The sequence below is a fragment of the Spea bombifrons genome, chromosome 1 (genome assembly GCF_027358695.1).
Source record: "Spea bombifrons isolate aSpeBom1 chromosome 1, aSpeBom1.2.pri, whole genome shotgun sequence".
In the NCBI taxonomy this organism is placed as follows: Eukaryota; Metazoa; Chordata; class Amphibia; order Anura; family Pelobatidae; genus Spea; species Spea bombifrons.
Window position 1 is genome coordinate 29,275,818 of NC_071087.1, and position 25,370 is coordinate 29,301,187.

General features: G+C 36.9%; 1 protein-coding gene across 1 annotated transcript; it reads left to right on the plus strand.

Moving 5' to 3' along the window:
- Positions 1-192: 192 nt before the first annotated feature.
- On the plus strand, positions 193-23,722 carry HPGD (15-hydroxyprostaglandin dehydrogenase). The gene is made up of 7 exons (XM_053459682.1): positions 193-460; positions 4,240-4,363; positions 5,265-5,371; positions 9,213-9,309; positions 17,192-17,268; positions 18,439-18,602; positions 23,103-23,722. Exons 1-7 carry the CDS (start codon positions 368-370, stop codon positions 23,233-23,235), a joined length of 795 nt encoding a protein of 264 aa, XP_053315657.1. The 5' UTR covers positions 193-367; the 3' UTR covers positions 23,236-23,722.
- The last annotated feature ends 1,648 nt before the right edge of the window (positions 23,723-25,370 follow it).

The window sequence follows — 25,370 nt, forward strand, 5'->3', positions numbered from 1 at the left end:
TGTGCTCACACCTTAGTGATGAAAGAGTTAAAGGGCAGGTAAGATCACTGCAGAAACTGATTACCTATAACACGCATTTGGTATTGAGCTCAGTTTATTCCCGCCCACTGCTGGAGAAACTGAAGTCGAGGAAAACAGACAGATAACACACACTACCGACTCCAAGGGAAGGGGGAGGACAGGCACAGAAGCTGACAGAGAACAGCCTGGTCACACACACACACACACTCACACACATACAGCTTGGAAGGGGACAGCAGGGCTCTGAGCTTAAAGCGCCTGCAGTGCTGGCGTGTGAGCTTGAAAGTTTGACTCACTTGAGGAATCAAAGTCATTTCAAGGCATCGGTGGACACAACTCATTTACCATGTACCTAAATGGAAAAGTGGCTTTTGTGACCGGGGCAGCCCAGGGCATCGGCAGAGCGATGGTGGTGGAACTTCTTCACAAGGGAGCTGCGGTAAGGATGCACCGTCCATCTATACCTGTCAATCACACAGAAACAATTGCACAGTAACAGTGTTATTGGACAGGGACTTGCGATATATATAAAGGCAACTCTAAAACAGGGATCTAGTACTAACAATGCAAAGTTAGCTGGATTCTAAATCAAATTTATCATTTTATAATCTGCATTATTTTGTCTATAGTTTTAAAAGTCTAGTAAAAAAAAAAAATATCCCCATGATGACTTTTTCTAAGGACTATAGATGCCTTAAGCTTCTTAAAGTTAAAGGTGCAGTGCAGCAAATTGTCATAGTCTGGGATAGTTACAGATACGGGGAAGATGACAAATGCTTCCGTTATTAGGATCAAACCAGTTGCTGAAGACAGATTTATGCATAAATCCTATTTTTCCAGTGCAGTTTCTTCTTCCATATAAACAGTATGTAATTTACTATGAAATATAACATGTGCAAGCCTACTAGGCACAAACCGGGTTAACCCTCTGAGTGCCTTGGTAAACAATGCCAAACGTCCCGTGCTGCAGAATATGTTGGTGCTAAGGAAATCAATAAATATTTCAACTATTCTGAATTATTTATTATTTATCCATGTGCATCGCAACTAGTAGCCAGCAGTATATAGCATGTATAAATACAATGAGTATGTTTATTCAAACAACTGGTGTATCTAAAAGTGATATCATATGAGCAAATAAATATTAATTCTGTATTCCATTGGTAAACTGAATGACCCTATAAAGGTAATCTATAAAGTTCTAAAGATTGGAATTTCAAGTTAAACGTTTAGATATCATTGTAAGATATAAATATGAAATATTTAGGATTACACTGTGCAAAACTTTTAGATATCATTGTAAGATATCATTATGAAATAATATTTAGGATTACACTGTGCAAAGTCGCATAACAGGGTATGTTCTGGTTGTTTGCTTACAGCTAGACATCAAGGAGTTTTCATTAGAATAGAGTGCTCTATGATCAGAAGCTGGGTACTCAATAGCACCAATGGCTAGAATATCATGAACTCACACACACTGCTTTCTGCACGCCTGGAAGCAATTGCTGTCAAATACAAACTTGTTTCAGCAGAAGGTAGACAGGTCTTCTGGCACCAGCATTTAAAGACACACATGCCTCATTTAAATACGTGAATGGATTTAACAAACCACAAGAGGGAAGTTAGGAGGAGAAGTGGTCATAACCTAAAACTAGAGGGTCAGAGGCTTAGATGTTATGTAATTACTTTACTAAGAGGGTGGGAGATACATGAATCAGCCTCCCTGCAGAAGTGGTACAGCTTAACACAGTAAGGGAATTTAAGCATGTATTCTCTAAGATGAGACCAAGTACTGAATAATGTTTAAGTCTTTAAAGCAGGAACAAAAAAACAGAGAATTAGTTGGCCAAATTGTCCTTATCTGCTGTCAAATTCTATGTTTCTGTTTTAAAATAGTTTGACTTCTGCTGTTTTCCACCCTTGTATAAAATCAGTGTTATATGTTGTATTAAGCCAACCCCTTATAGTATTAAGGATTCAGTATTACATTCTTTACATAACTCTGCGATGCAGTATTTACAAAACGCTTCCATATTTTGGGCATTCATTCTTAAATCAAGCCAAGGTACCTAGGTCCAGTAACACTGAATGGCTTTTTGAGCGTTGCCTTTCTGGAAAGGTTTTATCGGTTTTAAGTAACCCTAAATCTCAAAGATCTGACGTGTGCCTCTGAGTCTTCAGTTTGACTCCTATAATAGGAGTCCTACTGAGTCCATCTAGTCCCTTTAATGACTCGTTGTATCTATCTGATGACCACTAGGAGCTCACGGATATTCTCTTCCTTGCTCTTGATCTGCATTTATCTTTCTCCCACTCTGCATGTTTGCTCTTTACTATGCTTTATCACCCACTTCAGCCCTCTCTCATACCATTACTGTAACTCGCCCTCCAGCACATATCTGTGGTCCCCTGACATATGGGTGGACTATCTGCTATCTTAAGTATCTGCTCAGAATGCAATGGGCAGCTCCCCACCAACATCAAAGTCGGTCCGCCTGCAGCTGGTTCTCAGCAGTAAGAAGAACATGGAAGGTCCAAATTCTCATTTCTGAGAGCCCAGAGTTCCCAGTTCTGTTCTTGGCATCCCATTCATTATTTATCCTGCAACAAAAACGTTTGTTTATGTTAACAAGCTGTTTATGGTTTATAAAACGATTTGTGTTTTCATTTGTTTCTGCTGACTGGCTAGTGCTAGGGAAGGGTGAGGTCACTGCTGTTTCCATACAGCATGTACTACAAGAATGTCTCTGTTCCCTGAGTTTACTGACATCATAATCTGGGTTCCAGACCAGTCTCCCCTAGGTGTACACGCATTCCTCCAATGTTTCTATTTAAAAAAAATTATAGGTTTGGGGGCATCTGTGGAAATAGGTAGTGCCTGGACAAGATAGGTGGGCAAGAGGCAAAACACGGTGTAAACAGTCCACAGACATAATCTGGTTTTTAAGGAGAGAGATGATTAAGATGTTCCAGAGAAATGTATTGGATTTGAGTGCATCAGATTATTAGTTTAACAATAAACTGAAAATGTAACATCTGCCTTCATTGCAGACATACTGCATATGTATAAACCTGTGTGTCTTACATACACCTAAAATATGACTTATTTATTTTATCTGCTATCTGTCGCGTCTGAGGAATACAGGTAACCTCATTGAAGGCAGTAACGTTCAGGTGTGGGGGTTTATTCACCAAGCTGGGACTATGCAGGAGAGTAGCATCTTAACATTCCTATGTGTTCAGAAGGACTTTTTTCAGTTTATCCAGCAGTTTCTTCTGCAAGAAGGGCTGAGCTGGCCCCTGACAAAAAGGCTTTCAGGAAAGAGTCACTCGTGGCCCTTGTTATATGTATTAAAATACCCATCCAGGGAAGGAGCTAATTATGTTGTACTGTGAAGCAACTTCCAATACAAAGTCTTGGGCAAATTTTACATATGGTTGGGCTTTGCTATACTTAAGTCATGCCTTTTGTGACTAATCCTGATTTGTACAGGCAAATAAGAATTATACAAAAACCTTGCTATGGATGTATCTGTATGCGTTGATATAGGGTACAGGAAGAAAGCCACAATATGTCTCACCTCTCTAACACGGTACACTATGTTGGTTTGCCCATAAAAAAATGGAAGTTTGCTGGAAAAAGCAAACGATAGCCAGTTCAGTACATGACACACTTTACAGTGTTACTTTACTAAAGGTGTTACTTTACAGTTGACAAAAAATATGAATATTGAAGTGACCAGTTTTTGAGGATACATTAGTATTGAACATTTCATAGAAAATAACACTTTGAAGAACTAGGACTGAACAAAGAGGAAAACATGTAATACCTCTTTGTCATGTGCACATTATCGCCTATTATTATTGCTTATTGCCTATTGTAGCTGTGTGGTCCCTTTAAAATGTTGTGCTGTCCATTTTGCAAATGCATTTGCCCCTTTTCCCCACTCCCCCAGGTAAATGCCATGCAGGGGGTGTGTTTGGTTGAAAATTAAATGTCCTTCTTGTGTTAAACCTTACCTATATGTCCCGAAGGTAACCACACTTACCCACCACCTCTTGTTAAAGAAATGCTTCTTTCTTTGCATTTACATTACATTGAAATATATGTAATTTACGTGGTCATATCGACCATTTTTTATACCCTGTTTTCACCTGTGAATATTATCACTGATTTCGGATAAGCATGATTTACCGGTTGTCCTTTCTGTACAGCTGGTCCTGGTGGACCTAAATCGCATAGCGGGTGAGCAGTGTAAAGCTTCGCTGGATGAAGAATTTGGAAGTCACAGGACCTTGTTTATTCAGTGTGATGTTACAGACGAGAAGCAGCTTAAAGGTAACGTGGAGGTGGATAGAATTAAACCTTTGAGCATCCAAGGGGTGAGCAACTCTTTGAACATTCCTATGACACAAAGAATCATTAAAATATCTAAGCCTCTTCCATTGTGTGCAGTTTTTTAATCACAATAACAATACAATCATTGAACAATACAGTAGCACCTGCATAAAAGATTGCATGGCTGTATGAGCTGTAATATAATAATCCACTGTAATTATCCTTTTGCAATTAGAATGTACTTTACTAACTAAATTACATTTATGAGGATTTATGGCATGATCTGCTGCAATTGGATGATTGATATTGTCGTGGAACAGTCATCCATAATTGCCTCACATACGCAATGCTTGCTGTATAAATTATTGTACCAAATAACATGGATAAACACATATGAGACATAACTCATAACTTCAACATAAGTTACATTCTGATCAAACATGTTCTATGCATGAGAGGACTGCCAACTTTCAGTTGGTGATGAGTGAATGCCAAGCCAAATAGTCTAGTAATGCAGCCAAAAGCCAATTGACTTACCAGTTCAACCCAGTCTGACAGACACTGACCAAAACAGGTGATATAGAAACCCCATTTAGAGCATAGAAATTATCAAGTTGTGGTGTAAATACTTTACCAAAGCTCTTGCTACTCTAGACCCTGCAAGAAAAACACACCAATAGCAAGAACAACTTTTGGATGTCAACCAAAATGGTCACGTGTGAGCAGCCCAGGGTGAATTTACCTGTTTCTGCTCGTTTCAGTCCCCTTCTTGCTGTAAGCAAATGGGGAACAGTCAGTTATATTAAAAATAGTAATGGTTTGTGTTACTTTTTAGCAACAAAATAATTTTTCTGTATGATTTTATAACATATGTCATGATCTTAATACTTGACTTTTTTAGATGCATTTCAAAAAACAGTAGAGCATTTTGGAAAGTTGGACATATTGGTTAACAATGCTGGCGTGAACAATGAAAAGGACTGGCAAAAAACAATTGAAGTTAACTTGGTAAGTTATATTGCTAATTCAGTATATTGCTTGTTTTGGAGAATGTAAATCGTTCATGGTCCTACCGCAAGAACTAGAATTTCTCTGGAGATGTACCTGTATGTGGCTGAATTCTGTACACATTCAAAGAGATGCAGTAATTGCTTGGCAAGACAAAAGCTCATTGCAACAAGCAGTTTCAAGACGTCAACAGAGAAATATCTAAACATATTCTAGCTCCAAGAACAAACAAACCTTTTCTTCAGAAAAGATGAGATAATTCTGGCAAAAGCATATAGCTGACTTGTTTACCCAGTCCATTTAAACATTTCAGGTTGAATTATAAACTTCCAGAATCACGTATTGGATTATATAAAAAACTGTAGCATTAACTCTCGAATGTTAATTTTCTATTCTGTTTTATTGTGTTTACTACCCTGATGGAGCAAGGGATACAAATATAATATACAATATTTTCTTGTAGGTGAAATCACTGATGGGTGCAACCCTTTGCTTTACACTGGGTAACACCACCACCACAATCATATTTATATTAATCAAACCCTCTTTTACTTAATTTCTTTCTATATATAAAAGCTCATTTCAATGTTTCTTCTTTGGGTGGGGGAAGGGAGTGTGTAAGATATGTAGATATGTAGGGAAATGGTGCCTTGCTGACTGTGTCATCTCCAGCTGTACTAGTAGGTTAATGGTTTGTAAAGGGCTTCTTGCTGTCAGGTGCTGATGCACCCAGCTACCTACTATTCCTTTAATCATTAATATAGCCTTGGGCACACACTGGGCATGTCTGCATAGCTATTACTGACACCTTCCACACTTTTTATATTGACCTCTTAGTCAATCACCATTCAGTCCTTTTCTTGCACTTATCTAAAACTACTTAACATTCCTTGAGTGCAGTGTTTATTGGTATAAATGGACATTAGAGGCCTTCTTTCCCATCTTCTAGCAAGAAATCACCTTGAATTACAAATTAAAGTTGTTTTTTTATTAATAAGAAAAATGGAGAACACGTAAGGCTTTTCACTAAAAGAATCTTTTAAAGCCATGAAAACTTGTGTAACTTTGTCCCTTTTCTTATGTTGGCCCAGTGGCATCAACATCTACTAAAACCTTTTTTTTTTTTTGTTGAGAAGCCCATGCCAATGACAAAATACACCTATAAAAGTTGGCGGAAACAGAACTTGAACACGTTTGTTGTGTTTTATGGGATATAAAGGACCATTGAAAGCATCTACTAGCCCTCCTTACATTTGGTACAATGTTTTCCCCTAATCCTACAGGCATTAAATTAAAAATAAAATGGTTTCAGAATCCGCCTGCAACATTTTTCTAGTAACCAGCTACTTGATTTTGCACACTTCGTGTGATTTGTACATACATTATCCATCAATGTCAGATGGTCCATTTGTTAGAAACTTGTTATCACTTCTTAGCTAGTGTAAATATGCCCATCCCTTGTAGAAAATGGATTACATTTCTGCTTACTTGGGTTCCTCCCTCTTTTACAGAGTATTAAATCATATTTATAGTTCTCGGTAATCCAGTGAATGCCTGTCACAGTTTAAAAGCTTTAAAGAAAAAAAAAATTAATTAGTTGGTATATTCCTGTTAGCTGCATGTGTAATTCTGCTTTGGGTAGCATACAGATTTTTTTGCATAAAACTTTCACATAATAGAAGGGATTATAGCAAGTTATGGGAAAAAAAGTTTACATAATACTTACAGGTTTTATATAATATTTGGTGTTTGCTTATATCTTGAGAGCCGAGTATAGCATTTTCATACGGTATGCTGTTATTTTTACAAGCAGAAAAGATATACCTGAAAAAAAAAAGATATTTATATACAGACTGGAAATTTCATTAACATCATCCGGTGTCTTATTCCTTAAAGCTTCATCCACAGTTCCTACTGGCAAGGGAAATTGTAACAACAAAAACATTTAAAAAAAGTTCCAGTGGTTATTTAGTATATGTTTGTTATTTAATTCTGGTTCATATTGATGCCTGTGGATTTCCCAGGGCAGGCTACCAAGAGCTCTCCTCTTATGAGGGATTGGCTTCACAAGGGGACATGGCTAGTCACATAAGGGGCATGGTTGGTCATGAGATTGGTGGGATATCTGTGGATACGGACAGAGCCAGCCTCAGATAGCATTGAATTGGTTGGGAACTTTAATGCCTCTCCCCTGTCTCACAGAAAAAAATTAGTGACCTGGAGACTCAGGGAAGCAGCTCTAGGCTCAGAGACTCCGAGGCCCAGAGAGTTCCTACATTGTGATGTACATTCGCTATGCCCATAATGATTCCTCATTATGTTGTGAGAAATACGGAGATATTTATATACTGCTTCATGACAACAAAATATGCTTGCTGATAAACGGTCAGTAAACCCTGCATTAGGGGACCTCTAGTCATCTGACTGGTGTAAGAACAACCAGCACCAATGTCAGTCCACAGTGCTGGAAAGTCGCTGTTTGGCTGAAGATGATGGTAGATGTAGGGTAGAGCAGTTGGTGTGCCATAATGCCTTGCTCTACCTAGTGCCCTTCTAAACCCCTTAAGGACAATGGGCGGTCCCTAAACCCATTGAAAACAATGCATTTTGAGCCCGTACATGTACGGGCTTTGTCATTAAGGGGTTAATATTCCTGGTGCCGTCCCTGGAAGTTACAAATAGCAGGTGCATCTTATTCTGCACCAACTAAAGAAACGATATCTACAGTTTGCGTGGCTATTGGTGATTATACATTATTTCACTTTTCAATTTGCTGCTATTACAAATAATAGTTCCTCAAGTAACTAGTTTGTTGCTTAAAGAAACGCGGGCAATCATCCAGGGAAAAACATGTGAAATATATTCTATCCTTTATTGACCTTTGGCATATTTAAACAGTGCTCCCAAAAGGAAATAAAAAAGAATGTTCTGCCTGCTGTCATCACGTGTATGAAATGCATAAACCACAGTATCAACAAAAGGTACAAAGCTAACACATGTTTTGTTCAGACATGAAAGGTATTTGCATTTCTGAGCAGCCATTGTCGGACTGACTCTTTTGAATGATTTCTAGTAACTGTATTTTTCATAGATGGAATAACTACATCTCATGTTGGTTAACACCATATTCATGCAGCCTTGTTGGAGGACTGCTGTCAGAAATCATTTGGCCCTCCCAGGCCCCCTTCCAACATCCACGAGTTATTAATCTAGAATTTTACTTGGATTATAGGATCGTGTCTCTACATCAGTGTATCTTATTTCAATTGAAACAAAAATGGCAGCGTAACCCATTTGGGGTCAATAGCATATACCATAGTGTATATGATCCTGTGTTAACTACGTGTTACATATAGGTGTTTTTTCGTAGGATCAGCTGATTGATACACAACATCTCCAAAAGATAACTCTTATGTACGGAAATTAACCCCTTAAGGACAATGGGCGGCCCCTAAACCCATTGAAAACAATGCATTTTGAGCCCGTACATGTACGGGCTTTGTCACTAAGGGGTTAACTAACCTCTTTAGTGGCCCTTATTGGTTTGTAATCTTAGATGGACCATTACTGTGTGAGACTTGGTTTATATTTGGAACCATCGCCTCCCCTGCTGCTGGTTTCAATAACCAGTTTATATCTCATATGCCTTATTATAAACTCCCCTTGGTCCGATTATAAAATTCTTTTCTTAGGAGTAATAGAAAGTAGATAGACTATGCCAAGGTATTTCCAGCTTCAGCTGTGAATGTTGATCTAATATATGGCCTTTCTTTCTAAATCCAATTTTTTCAGAGGTAATAAAAGGATTTCTCATTTCCAGTTTCTGTGCTTTCTATTCCAGATTTCAGTTATTAGAGGGACCTATATTGGTTTGGAACTTATGAACAAAAAGAATGGAGGTCACGGAGGAGTTATAATCAACATCTCATCTCTAGCTGGTAAGCTGTGCTGTTGTGCTGCATATAAATACGATGGGGTATACAAAATGTGCCTTATACACAACATGGTAGTGTGAACTAGTTCATATATCTGCATTGCTTCCTTTTGATTTAACGGTAATACTACAAAATACTCGGGAAACTAAATCTGTCTGATTGGATCACATACTACAATTAAGGCACGCAAAAGAGAACGTTCTTAATCCAGAAATGATCCAGACATGGTGTAAACACTGCATAAAATTCTTGTCAATACAGATACTTTTGTGTGTAATACAAGTAAAATACACAAAAAGGCTTCTCGTAGTGGCCCAGAATGTTCAAATGAGAGCAGCCCAGGGTGTTCTTGCTCCCTTGCTAGCCGTCCCCTGGAATCTACAGTATGAATATTAGTATATTTTGGGCAATTGCAAATTATAAAGTGCAGACAGTTTTTGCTTTTTGTATACATTGTACAGCCAATACACTGTTTCTTGCAGCATGCTTACACCTGTTTGGTAGGCCTCGTATTACACATTTATATTATTTGAGCCTGTGACTAGCTTAGCGCACCGACATTTTTTCTTTTCCCTGTTTGCAAATTATAAAGCACATAAACTTTTTCACTTACATGCTGTGCAATACTAAGAACTAGTATCACATGAAGAACAAACATTTTATGTTGCGACTGCAATTCCATTCTTAACAATACTTGTAATATCAGAAACACATAACGTGATATTTTATGATAGTTCCCCATAGAAACTAGCCTATACAGTGACTTTCATTACCAGATTGCGTAGCTCTGCTGAAATTAGTGTCTAAATCAGCTGTTATTTTGTAGCAGTCTCCTCCCGTTAGAAATAACCCGAATACCGCAGGAGCTTCAGACATGGGTCACGTTTGGTCTTGAACACCATGGCTGAAACGGCTGCCTGTCACAATGACAAATTACATTGATTAGCTTGCAGTGCCTTTAACATTATATGTTATGGACTAGTTACAACTGGGTGGATGTTGTCTATGACTCCTGTGCGGTATAATACATTGTGATTAATAAATCTTGCGGGCACGTGTTTGTGTAGCTATGCAGCAAGGCTCAATGAATTGCAGGGCTTTGTGCAATTTGTTAGTGAGACAGAATCTCGAAACACTTGCATTATGCAGGCTTTAAATTACATAGGGTGGCCTAATTATCTGAACCTTCATGACTTGTATGTCGCCATCTTTTTTCAACCTTAACTCGCGTTTGCTGGGTAAATAATGTGTCCTTGATGGATTTCATTTAGACCCATTCTTGCTAGTGGTTTCTACCACATGTTAAATATAGAAACTACCATATAGAAACATGATCACCAAGCCTGTGTCCTCGGACTGAACGACATTATTGATTATAGCCCCCATCCACTAGTTATGCTTTCTTTTCATGATCGGGATAAACCTACGCAGTGCTGTGAAAAAGTATTTGTACCCTTCCTGATTTAGTTTATTTTTTGCATATTTATCACACAAAAAGTTTCAGATCATCCAACTCATTTTAATAATAGACAAAGATAACCTGAATAAACACAAAATGCTGTTTTTAAATGATGATTTCATGTACAGAAGGAAACAAACTATCCAACAATACCTGGCCCTATGTAAAAAAAAGGAATTGGGTTTAAATTCACTAGATACCCCCAGGTATGTTACTGCCTCTGTTCCGTCTGTATGGCAATTAAAGAAAGTGTCTTGCAAAGAGGAGTAGTTTCAAAAGTTCGCAAAAAGCAGTGCATGATGCCATAATCTAAAGAAGTTCAAGAACATATAAGAAACAAAGTTATTGACATCTATTAGTCTATTAGCATTTCTAATGCCTTGGGGCTCCAGTGTACCACGGTGACAACCATTATGAAGAAAAATGAAGAAAACTCAAGACGTGGTGAACACTTCAGAGGAGTGGCCGGCCTACCAAAATTCCTCCAAAAACACATTAATGACTCATCCAAGAGGTCACAAAAGGACCCAGACTAACCTGTAAAGAACTGCAGGCCTTGCTCGCCTCGATTGAGGTCAGTGTTCACAATTCCATAATAAGAAAGAGACTGTGCAAAAAAGTTGCAAGGCAAAAACCATAGCTGACTAAAACGAACACAAAGGCTCGTCTCACATTTGCAGGTGGGCACAACTTCCCACATCTTGATGACCCCCAAGACTTTTTGGATAATATTCTATGGACTGATGAGTCAGAAGTGGAACCTTTTGAAAGACATGGGTCCCGTTACATTGGACGTAAAGGTAACACATCATATCAACATTCAAACAGTGGTGGTAGTGTGATGGTCTGAGACTGCTTTGCCTCTTCAGGACCTGGCGACTTGTCATAATTGATGGAACCATAGATTCTGCTCTCTATTAGAAAATCCTGAATGTTCTGCCAACAGTTTGTGACCTAAAGCTCAAGATCAGATGGGTTATACAGCAGGACAATGATCCGAAGCACTCATGCAAGTCCACCTCTGGATGGCTCAAAAGAAACAAAATGAGGGGCCTAGTCATAGCCCCTAACTTGAATACCAATGAGATCCTGTGGCATGACTTTAAAAAGGCAGTTCATGCTTGAAAACGCTCCAATGTGGCTTAATTAAGAAAACTTTGCCAAAAAGAGAGGGTCAAAATTTAGCCGCAATTTCTGACCAATGTAAAAGACTTAGTTACCACAAACATTTGATTATAGTTGTTGCTGCCAAGGCACAACCAGTCATTATTAATTAAACAATTTGTTTAGGGGGTGACACATGTGATATCACATGTGATAGAGGTTTTGATGAAATATTTACTTCAATAAATGAAGTGATCGTTTAAAAGCTGCATTTCACAAATTAGTGATCTTAAACATTTAAATGCCACAAATAAGAAAAAATAGAAGAAATTGGGAAAAGGCAAACACTTTGTCACAGTACTGTATTTTTTTAAATTATTATTTTTTAAGGCAATATTACATCATACTAAATGTAAGCCTTAGTTTAATGAGTTGAGCAATACATTGTATGATAAATGCGCATCTTAATCATTACTCTACCAGTGATATTGCACTACCACCTGTAAGTCAACTCTTTATTTCCGTACATATATATATGAGCTAAACTTTTATCTCATTATTGGCCCAGGAATTGTTGTGACCCAAGTGAGATTTTTTTTAATGCGTTTTCATGGAGATAGCTAGTATTTTAAACTCACTAAAACGTATTAACATATTGAGAATTTAAATAATATATAATATTTCGGAGGTTTTTAGTAACCTTCATGAGTTTTGTAATAATATGTAATCTGGCACATTCATGATTAGTTTCTTTTAATCAGCACAATGTTTTTAAAGTTCATTGAATGTCACTCAACATCCAGTGACTGTTAAACAAAACCAGTTCTCATTCTTACGGCTTCACTGCTCGCAATTAAAAGATAAGATTCATCACACGGGCCACCGATAGTTTATTGCATTGCTGTAGTGCAATAAATATAACACGAATGTTATCTGTCTGACATGCAGTTAATGAAATTAGAATATCAAAACAAAGAATGTTCACAATTCTATGTTCATTCAAAAATGATGACAGACATTGCATAAATTGTGCTGCAAGACTACGGCTCTGCTCTCTTTCAAGTGAAACCCAACTTCTCTTGTCCTCAAGACGAACTGTTTGTCATAATAGCGGGACAAGGTTATTTCTCTTTTGTGTATGTTGGTTGAAGGGTATTGTGTTTTTGTGGGAGCTCTCGGGGTTTGACCCGGCATCTTAAGGTTTGAACACCAGTGTCAGAGCTAATGGGCACATTCTCCGGGTCAGACAGTATAGAGTTGACTTGTTGCTCAGATTTAATTACAGTTTAACAATATCTGACTTCTTACTGGTACGTCAAAGTTGAAATCCCTACTGGTGATATTGTGCCACATGTCAAAGCACATCCCATACATATTATATATATATATATATATATATATATTTTAAAATAAACAGCGCGCCTGATTTCTTGCGGACTCTCGCTTCCGTGACGCTCATCCAGAATGATGGATTAGGGCAATTTCCAAGATGGAACCCAATAATATTTGATGCCATGATTGTAATTTTCTGGTTTAATTTTGGCATATAATCCTTATGTGTGCCTATTCTAGGATAGGTATTGTCACCAACATGGGCTTCAAGTGCTACCTACAAGTATGTAGAATTACATGAACTCAATTTTCGAAACTTGGTACACTGTTGCGTTTGGCACAAAAATAATGCTAAATATTATGTTTTAATAATAATTTTGATTTGTGAATAGGTTAACATACACTTGATAAGGGTTAATGTTTTAAGATTCTCCGGTGTCACTTTGTTTATAAAGTGACGAATGCTAATAATTTATTGCTTTGTATGCTTGTTCATGGCATGTCAAAACATGTGGTCCCATTGTTAAGTTTCGTATAGCTTGATTAACTGGACTATAAAGGTTAATAAATAATACATTGTGAAATTAGAATTATAAACCAAGCAAAAAGTAGTTATCTGGATGGCTGCTGAATTAACACAACATGACAATGATGTCTGGAATGTCCGCTGAACATATGAAATCACAGACAAATCCAAGAACATTCTGTATTTCCAACTAAAGTGTTTTCAGTATCTTTACACTGATTTTACCTCCCTGTCTGTACAAGTTTGGAACAAACGTAATTACGAGAAAAAAAATCCATCTTTATGAAATGGAATCCTAAATTGTCATCAGATAAGGAAGTGTTGTCTTTAAAGACTGGGTTCTTTCCGTTCTGGAGGAAAACTCCAGTCTGGAATTTAAGAAACAAATATTTATTTTTTCTGCCTTAGCAAGTATGACTTGTGTACTGCTGAATAAAACAAGGGTATTAATTGTTTGAAACATTGCGCGGTAAAAATGGTGCAATAGGAAAAAAATAAAGGTTTTCTGGTATGTCCAAGAATAGCCAAGAAGAACTAATCTGTTTAATTGTAATTTTTATGAAGAAAATTAAAAATATTATAAAGGAATAATATAATTGGTTTTTAGTCAGAGGCCAGTTTGGTAATATTTACACATTTTCTAGGTAGCCACATGAACTTCTCTGGAAAGACATACGAACCTACCTTCAAAGTATATCATAAACATGTTTGTTTAAACACGGTAGTATTGTGCAACCATTCTGTACTCTTTAACTGAACCACTAATCTGCTGAGGCCAACAGAGACTAAAAGTAATACATTCTAAGAATTTTGGGAACAGCGTCTTTAATTAATGAGTTAATGCAATTGAGAAACACTGCCCAATCCTACCTACTTACTAGCAAACCGACTACAGATAAAAGGTGGATTTTCCGTTTTACTATGTTTATATATTATATTTTTATAATATTATATACAGTATAATTATATGATATTGTATAATATAATTATGAAGTCAAATTTTCGTATCAGATCGGCAGTTGCATCATGGCCCACTTTGCTCAAACTCTCCTTGCTGAACAAATTAATACACTTTATTTCAGGATGGTAGATGGTTTGTAAACAGGATTCAACTTTTGGGACCGTAACTACATGCAAGATCCGAGGGCATATTTACATAGCTAGTACGTTGGTGTATAGATGTGTGATAAGCACAAAAACGCTCTAAAAAATATATAGATTATAAATTAAAATCCCCTTTTTACAACGACATTTCTATGAGCAAAAATGTAACCGAAGGCAAACAATCTAATGGCACATTCACAAGCACTTGGCTACACTTTTGGGTTGTGAAGTAGGTTTTTCCACTTCTTTTTCCTGCGCGTAGAAGCTGGCCAAATAAATTCTAATAGAAAGCGTTACTCATTTATTGAATGACATTCAAATGCTTCCTAAACAGTTTTAGATTGACCTCAGGTTCCTCAGTAGTCTTTTTAGTGATAAGGAAGAACGTTGTACTCTGCGGCTAGCCCTGAATAAAAATTACGCTGATAATTGCAAGTGTTTCTGTTTCACTGCCCTTGACGTAAGCTGAATTATTGCGTGTGTCATGGAGCACTTTGTATTCATTATTCTACCGACTGATTTTCGTAGTAGAATTATTCATTCAAAGCTGTATTAACATTTTGTTACTTAAGGGCACGTTTGATATAGGAGAATGCCGGCAGAGGGCTGATTTGGGATGATAATGCTCACTCACAGCAATTTGCAGTTTTCCAATTTCTGTAGATAGCAAAGAATGGCTTACAAGCGCCGCAACATGCTACCCTCTATTCTACATTGCTATAATACGCTTGTGAATTTTTACTCAAAGGAAGGTATTCTGTAAAATGCAACGTTACTGTTCTCCATTGATCCGCTCAAAAAAGGAGACATACCCTCCCCTTTAATAGGCTCTAATGATATGCAAGTGACTTTCATTTTTTTAATCATGGAACCATGTAAGAGGCAGTAATACATATTTTCATTTTCTTTATGGAACAATTTACGCTTACCTACAGTACAAATCTTTACATACTTTTAAAAACGATGGCAAAACTAGTGTTGACAGACGACGAAGAACAATGACATCAGGGGAAGTGGGCTCTGCCCGCAAGCTTCCAATCTAGAGGCTCCAAGAAGCTTGGCATGACTTGTAATCACGGTAGAAATTAGTCGCAAGGATGTGTAGTTAGAACATTTCCATTTGTAACTTTCTAATAAGCTTTGGAGTTACCAGCTAAAATGCATCGCTGGTACGGGTGATGTCTTATCAGCTGCAGCAACACTTCCTACAAGGGCCCTCAATGCACGTTTCAAACCCAAATAGCCTTTCCTTCCTAAGATGTTATACTTTGGAAAACTACATCCTTTCTAAATCCATGGCTAGATTTCTTAGAATGTTTTTTTTTTGTCTGATCTAGAAACGAATTGACTTTACAATGTTTGGGGCATTGCTAAAGACTTTATTAAACACAGCTGGGATTGGTATGTTGTTCCTAAGAACAGATTCTGCTGTTAGTACTTTCTACCGCCTGTAAATGCAGATGAGGTTTTAGTCACTGGATGTCCTTCTAATTAAATCGTTTCGAAAGAGAGCTATAGGGAGGCTGTTTATGACTGTAAAAAAAACATTCCAATGCCGCCATTAAGAATGCTCCTAAATAGAAAGGTCATACGTTACATATGGGATGAAAATTCTGGATGTTTTTGGGTTACTGTTTTCCATGTAACTAGAACGTACAAAAATGTTTTTTGAAAAATTATGTTTTTTTACACTTGTAGTCCTTTTTGACATTTGGGAAATGTGCCCATTTCCCTTGTAAAAGGCATAAAATCTATCACGCCATCTGAAGCTGACCCTATACACAGATATAAGCACTCTCATAGATGAAATTGTCTGCTTGAACACAGGTAAATTAAATGAACCCCATAAACTTAATGTAAAAAGCCCTTCTCTGTTTCTAAACACATAGCTTGTGAACCTCTTCCGCTAGCAGGACAATGTCACATGTTCCTTTTATTCACAACGATGATGGATCCTCATGACATACTTGTTGGGTCGGATATACACATACCTGGACTTCCTGACAGAAGAGCTGGCAGGAAACGGCTGCCAAATACCTTACGAAATAACATTTCTCACTGAGTGTTCGGATCGTTATGAGATAGGGATCAGTGAACCATCTTGGAGATAATTTGAAGGATGATTTCAGAATTATTTAATGTTTATGATTAATGAATTGTTTGTAATGAGCCTTCCATAAATACGAGTTCTGTAAGTTTGTTGATCACATACCTAAAAGTAATAACAGATGATGGGGTCCACACAGGCCATTGGGACATTGTTGGTCCATAAAGCTGCATTCTCATTAAATAAATGTGACTAGATATAGTTCTCTGACTAACGGAGACTGATGACATTATCCTTTATTTTTATTATCAAGGTTTGACACCAGCTGCCTATCAACCTGTGTACTCTGCTTCAAAGCATGGGGTAATTGGATTCACAAGATCAATAGCTGTGAGTATACATTGCACTATTTCAGATCATGACAAGTATGGGATGTACAGTACCGCTGATGTCATATCTATCATACTTATAGTCAATCTATGCCTCATAATACATAATTAGTTCATTTCTTTTAGGAAAATATGACATCATTGTCATACAGAAGGCTAAATGGTGCATGGTTTTTCAGTCTGTACTTCCTTTCATATGATATTCGGTAATTTATAGGTTATTTAACACAATTGGGCACTCTTGTCATTGTATATAGATCGATCCTGGGCCAAACTTGTAAATCTGGATTGAGTGTCGATAAAGTAGACTGCTCTTGACCGTTCCATTTTAGCATCAGAAATGTTCCTTTACCGGCCATTGTTTCTTATATTTCTTTACTTTTAACCCCTTAAGGACAATGGGCGGTCTCTAAACCCACTGAAAACAATGCATTTTGAGCCCGTACATGTACGGGCTTTGTCATTAAGGGGTTAATGAGGTATTGAGTTTGTGAGCATGTCTTTTCAATGGACAAACGGAACATAAATAACAAGAAACCAGCTTTCTAATGTATCCTCAAATAAATGTCGTTTGAGAACAGCACTTAAATGTTGGTTTTCAACAATCCAAAGCTCGACTGAAGGATCAAAGCCTTATAAAATTGCTTTAATGATTCTGAAAGCCACATTGTGATAGGAAAACAATGTCAAATTACCTAGGTCTTGACGTTTTATTTAGAAAGTGGAAAGTAAATTGTATTTGTAGGATCGTAGATCTTAGAATGGAAAGGAAAGGGTCTGTTAAACAGGTAACCTGGATTGTGAGAAGTTTAATATGGTGGCAGTGACCTGGTCTATACTCCACTCCATTGTCTACAAAACAAGGCAGTGCACCCCAATTCCGGACAATCATCTGACACATCTTGAAACACAAGGTCAAATACAGAAAATTTTTGACTGTTGGGTTCTGATATGATCTTCAAAATTTGGAACTCTACAACAGTAACAATCAGCACATTCTTCCAGTTGGTGGTTTTGACATTTTTAACTCGATCACCTGTCGGGTAAAACATGCCCATTTTTGTACATGATTTATCTTGAGGTGTTTTTTTTATTTTTTAAGAAACTCAGGTTTCTCCGATGCATTTTAAATGTGTTGTCATACATTTGAGAATTTTCTTTTTCTCCATAGGCTCTCTCATCTATTGGTAACTACGGCGTACGGATAAATACAGTGTGCCCAGCATTTGTTGACACACCACTTCTGGAATCTATTGAAAAAGAAGAAAACATGGGGGAATTTTTTAAATACAAAGACAACATAAAAGATATGATGAAGTCCTTTGGAGTATTAGAGTAAGTATATATGTACCTAATTTACATAGCTCTATATATAGAAATGGAGTACTTTATTATACGTTGGGCGAACATGTTTAAAAATTCTGTATCTAGTTTGCCGTCAATTATATGAGATGTCCACTAGTCAGTGAGAAAACAATAAGGTATCGGTGTGGTACTATTTAGTTCTTGTGCCCTGCATTGGGAATTATATTGCCATTAAACAATAATCCCAGCCCATGCATTCACTTTGTTGCACTAAGCCAAAAGACGCATGGGTATGATTTGTGTATAAGAAAGCTGGTATAATATGTGTCAAATAGCTTTTGTTTCTATAAAACTTATGGTTTTATGAAGTGTTTTCAGACCCATTGGCCTTGTTGGATTTGGAACTAAACAACCAGCATTATGAGTAGAGTATATCTACAATATGGAGTATGTTTAATAGTAGTCAGGCCTTCACTCACTTTACTATTAGGCTTACTAGACATTGCAAGTGTAGGCAGGTAGACTTCAACCCACAAGGGCCGCTCATAGAAGTATGTTCCTTGCAATGGTGAACTCATCTGCAAGCAAATCCTACTTGCAAACAAATTGAGATTTTAAAGCAGTTGTAAACATCTTGGAAATTCTGCACAATAAGCACATTTTCATTAATATACCAAAGAGCTTAAAACATTGAGCAAAATATCACACTGATGTTGGGGTTTTATCACATTCTATATCAACCATTGGTTAAATAATGACAACTGTCTGTAAGATTTATTCAAGCCAAATCTTGAGAACAACACTTTACACGTAAGAATGTATTGAAAGAAATCATTTTGTGCTGTTTATGAGTCTTTTTGCAAAAGTTGCTGATGTGGATTTATTGTAGATGTTACATTTAGCGATTTATGGCTTATTTATTGCTGCTGTATTTTGTGCTTCACATTGTTTAAGCTGAAGAAACAAGGTGATAAATGAAATATAGAATGAATACTGTTTTATATCTATTATAGTGGGTATTATGTTGGCTTCATATACAGCTCTCTCTCTCTTTATACATACACTGTTGTTCAAAGGTTTGGGGTCTCTTGGCTGCAAAAGTGTGTTCTAATGATCAATTAACCTTTTAAACTTATACCTGGCTTAGTTAACACAATGTGCCAATATATATATATATATACATACATACATTGGCAAGAAGATGTAATGGAACAGTTTAGGATTATCAGAATTTATGTATTGAATGTGTCTTAAAATATATGATCTTCATCTAAGTTACAATAATGAACAAAAATAATGTTTTAACTAATGACACACGTTCTTGTATTGTTCTTGTCTATATTGAATACATAATTGAAACATTCACAGTGTGGGTTGGAAAAAGTGTGTGAACGCCTAGGCAAATGACTTCAACTAATTGAAGCCAGGAGTTAGCAAACCAGAAGTCCAGTCAATGAAACGGGATTGGAAGGCGCTGCTGTCCGCAATGCTTACCCCTGTCGTATGGTTCTTTGCGCCGTAGATCTACCAGCTGTTAACAGCGTGGCAGGAGATTTTAGGTGATTCTTTGCTCCTGGACGATGAAGCCATTGGCTTCTCGGAGTTTCAATATTTAGCATCGTATGCACCATCTCTCTCACACATACACACTGACACACAGTGGCATGTATGTGTGGGCATGTAATTGATTTAACCTGATACCTACTTTTGGGCCATACTCCTACAGGAAAAACTAGCAATATTGTCTAACAAGAAACACTGATTTAGGGATAACGGTATACCAATGACTGCAGCAGGCAAAGGGGGCCTGCCGGGACAAATAAAACTAACCATAACCGTAACATACATTACAAATACGGTACAGAATGGGTTGAACTGCTAATATATAGAATTACAATATTTTGATGATATTAGTTATAAGCTGGCAGGAGGTTGATGTACTTTATATCGCCTACAGTTTTCTCAGCATCCCTGTGGTGTATCTGCCCTTTTTGTCTTACTTTATTTTGATATTGTATATTTTTTATCAAATAAAACAAATCCATAGTTCCCTTTTCAATTATTAATTATGACAGTGTAAATGGAAATATAGTAAAACCGACAAGGAGCATTTTTTTATTTGGAGTCACAAAAATAAATTTGGTATAAATTTCATTGCACAAGCTTTCTAGTGAAAAAGATAATCTTGGCAGGCATTAGAAGAAAAAAAATATGTATTAATAATAATAAATTATGTTTTCCTGTTGTCAGCAATCCTATGCAAAATAGATGTTTAGATAAGCCATTATTTCATATTTAATTTGTAGTTTTTTCTAACAAACAATTCGGCTATGATGCAAGTTTTAGTATAAAAAAAAGTGCTATGCGACAGGGTGGTTGCAATACTGTATTGTGGACTCGTCATTTTCAGTGTCAAAAACAATTCCCTGGAAAATGTGTAACAATGAATTCCATACTGATGTGAAATACACAGCACAGCACAGCATTGTAGGGTAGGGCATGGTTTATGAATAAAAGATTATAATAATAACATAATGACCCCAGAGCAGTAATATTTGCAGCGTCAGGAATTGAGATACTTGCCACGCGGGCCAGAAGCATTGCTGACTGCATATTCTATAGCTTGCATACCAGCACATTTGAAGCAGTTGTTTATAGTTTATAATAACAATTCTAGCTCTGTAAGCGTAATCATTTCTCATTATTTAGCTGGCAAGCGGGTTACTTGTAAATGAAGTAATTTGGTTACATTTCAGCCTGTAAAAACAATTGGTATTTCCTCCCGCAGGACTCCTTTTGTAGTACAGCTTTCCACCACAATGGGGTTTTCTGCTACTAAGAGGACTAGTTTGAAAATAAATTGTATATAGAGCAAGAGCTTTTTAGTCCAGCTTGAAAAAGTATACATTCCAATAAAATAACCACTTGCGTTATTAAAGGGGCTGTCTGTTGTCCCCGACACCCACACTAAGGAAGAATGCATATTAAAGTACTATGTATTCTTCAAACATTGAAAAAAATAAAAGGCATACCTGCTCTCCTCCTTCATGATCAGTGCGATACTCACTACCGATTGGCTGCTGCATTGCGATACTTGCTACCGATTGGCTGCTGCATTTAAATCATTTATCGCATAACCGTCCCAGGTCTTCAACTGTTTTGCTTACCGACTATTCCAGTTTTGACCCCTAGGTTGCTCTCATTTGGGTCGCTGTCAGAATCCTTGTTCTATATTTTATTTATAGTTCTACACACAAGTCTAAATTAAAAAGGATTTTATGCAGCATTTACACAATGTCTGGATCCCTCCAATGCTCCCATTAGGGCCAATGTAATATGTAGTCCCCTTCTGATGGCCTTGTGTATTATCCCAGATATGATCTGTTGTGTTAATGGTCCACCTAGCTGGGCTTGCCCTTGGGCCAGATAATGCTAGCCTTCCCCTTCATATTGCCAAAAAACTTTTATATGCTTTCATCTTAAAAACTCAGGCTTTTGCCTGTGAGGATCATAATGGGTTGGAAGCTTTAGTGCTAAATGAGATCTCACTAAGTCTTTGCCTTGTCCTGAAACTAAGCCCTTTTGCATTTACACCATATTAAATAAACCTATTTTTTACAGCACTTTGATGAAACCCAGCTTGGATGAACATCAAACATTACATAAACACTTTATACAATATTAAATCCCTGCTAAGTTTATAAAAATATGACTTAAGATAATACTGAAGAATATGAAATTCTGCAATTAATCAAGTCGTTGGAGGGGGGTTTAGCCATTCATGAACAGGACAGCAACAGGCATTGATTTGGAATATGTCTAAACTTTGCCTGCTAAAGCGGGATAAAGCTTTTTTTTTAGGTCTTAACAACAAGTTAGAGAAACAAAAAGTAATGTTTGGAGAATTGTCTACTTGAGCGTTTAGTTTATCCGCCAATACTGCCTTCTGTTGTCCTAACCCTGCTCATCATTGTAGAAGTCAGTCTCTAAACGTATAGGAGCCAGCTGTGTTCAAAAAGTACTCTGCCCTTTGCTTAGAGAGTGAGGTTGTACATAAATTTTCTGAACAACGAACCTTGTAAATCCTGAAAGCTAATGTGACTCTCCATTTTTTTCTGTGTTGACTCAATAAACTGTATCATGTTCTCTGGTTCCTATAGGCTTTTCCTTGTTACAACTTTTTGTGCATCATTTATGTTTGTTATATGTGTTGAGTTGTTATGTTTCCGTTTTTTCATTTATGGTATTCCAGCCCTATGTAAGGAGACTGATGAGAATAGTTGTACTTGTAGAACTGAATAACTAAATCCTAATTCCTTTTCTGTTTCTGGGTTTTAGTGAGGCCAAATATTCAACAAAATATGCAACTACACTTTCTAAGATGTTATCCCATCTTGTTCATTAGTAGATTCATAGACCTCTTGTAATGGTATGGATGCTCGGGGAGTATCTATAACGCATTATTTGTTATTAAAATACTCTAGTTAGATAGTTTACTTCGTATTCATCCTCTGTTTTTTTATGTTTTAGCCCCTCGCTAATCGCCAAAGGATTGATTGACCTCATAGAAGATGATTCCTTCAATGGAGCTGTAATGAAAATCACGACGTCCCGAGGCATCCACTTTGAAGAATTTGATGCACATCAAAAGACAAAAGTTTAGGGCAGTAGTCATATGAAGCTCATTCCCCAGCTGACTAAATATTCACCTTAACAAATGTTTAAATATACACAGTGATAAAAGGCTGGGTTGTTATGTACGAAAGCATAATAATGTATATACATACTTCCAACAAACAATTGCAAAGACTTAAATAGAACTGGAGAACATAAATGCAATTGTTCATCTAGAATAATCATCTCTAAGAAAAGGATATTCTTTTTGTACTAATAGATTCTTCTACCCAATGCTGGTAGTAACTGGCATGCACACCAATGCGAATTAGTAAAACTTGGATATATATTTGTTGTTGAATATTGTAGTTAATTTTGTACAGATGTTAAATTATATTCTTTATGTTTGTCAGATTACATCATGATTTGTGAGTTTTGTTCCTAATTTGTATAATAAAATCTTAAAATTTGTATTTTTATAACAAAATGTGAAATACTGATTGCCAAACTATGAAATAAAATAATTATGTAAGTGACACATTTGCATTATTTAACTTCACAGAAAACAAAGCTGTCAAGGATTTGCAATTATAATTCTGACTTTGCATTAAACAGCAAAGTGATAAAGATGGAAAAAGAAAATGAAACTTTTGATTTAACGGAGCCAGTGACAAACATGCTCAAAAAAGAGAACTCATGCTAGATAAGTATTCACAGAAAGATAAATTATCTCCAGGAAGACGGTGTCACTTTTTCAGCCGATATAATAGGATAGTAAAAGTACAGATCAGGGCCAAACTGGGGAAGAAAAGCTTTAAAGCCAACGGCTGCTAAATGTTTGTGCAATGGCTGGATACCTGCAGCCACAAATCATGCTCTTCTAATCACATAGTGTGTGGTTGTGAGTATTTGGCCCGTGGCTGTGAGTATCTGGCCTGTGGCTGCACAGCCATACCTGGAAACTTCTGGGCTCCGGCTATCCTGAGCCTTCCCTTACGGGATGCAGGTCCTGCTGAGGTCAGTGGGTGGTCCCAGTGACATCAGTGGGCGGTCATGCTGACATAGAGGGCTTCCCCCTGACATCACGGGAACCACCCCCATTTAAAGGGGAAATGGGGCATGACAAGACCCACGGCCCAGAGGATTCAGGTGTTGACCCGGAGAACCTGTGGTGGTCCGGAGTTCTCCGGGTCAAACCTGGAGAGTTCCCAGGTATATGCACAGTCCAGATCTGTTGCACAAGGTGTAGTAAAGCTAAGTGGCCCAAGGCTATCTGGTACAGGTTTTCCAAATGGCTACTCCAGGCCTAATACTGATAAAAAAAAAAAAAATTCATCCTGAGTAATAGAATTTTGCTGTTATCACTACATTGTCAGCTACAGGCATAAAAAAAGTATAAATCCCAGACTAGACTAGCAATTTGCAGACTAGTTTAAAGTGTATATATGTACTCATTATAGTCACGGGGCTTTATGAGCCCCCAAGCTAGATGCTAATGAGCCCCCAAACAAGTTAATCAATTAATGTTAATGATGGAGTCATGAAACAGAACAAAAAACAATTTTCTGATCTATGTTGTTCAACAACATGATGATCCTTTGTATTGTCAACAGTTCAGTTGGGTTGGTTTTCCTCGGTTTCATTTTTTTATATATCCAAATATTTCCACAGTACAAATAAAAATTCTAATATATCTGACAGTCTGGACTCCTTGTTGGATAATATTACATTTCACATATGTCTTAAATGAATCTAATAATATCAACTGTTCAGTTTCAATTAAATACTAAGCAGAGCAAAAGCAGACAAGTAAGGGCAAATAGCCCAAAAAGTTGCCAGACTAATATATCTATTTATCCAAACATTTCAAAACTGTGTAGAGCTTTCAGAGCAGGAGTGAACGTGAGAAAATGAAAAACAGCAAAGATGTCATCTCTGGTTTTATCTTCATCATAAAAATATTCATTTCAACAGCAGAGTTTTGCTTTTCCTTTAAACAGAATACCCATCACATAATTAAAGAGTTTTTAACTTTTGTGAATCAAACTTCACATGTATTTAAAAAAAATAATAATAAAGGCCTCCTACCATGAATTTTAATATATTGGGCCTATTTACTAAAACCTGCGTTGAATCCGTCTTGACATAAGCTAAGCAGTAATTATCCGTGGTGCTTATTACGGT

What these genes read in the sequence shown, in the direction of transcription:
- HPGD (XM_053459682.1), top strand. Translation starts at nt 368, where the DNA reads ATGTACCTAAATGGAAAAGTGGCTTTTGTGACCGGGGCAGCCCAGGGC. An exon ending in GATTCACAAGATCAATAGCT is followed by an intron (nt 17,269 to 18,438) that starts GTGAGTATACAT and finishes TTTTCTCCATAG; the next exon opens with GCTCTCTCATCTATTGGTAA. An exon ending in AAGTCCTTTGGAGTATTAGA is followed by an intron (nt 18,603 to 23,102) that starts GTAAGTATATAT and finishes TTTATGTTTTAG; the next exon opens with CCCCTCGCTAATCGCCAAAG.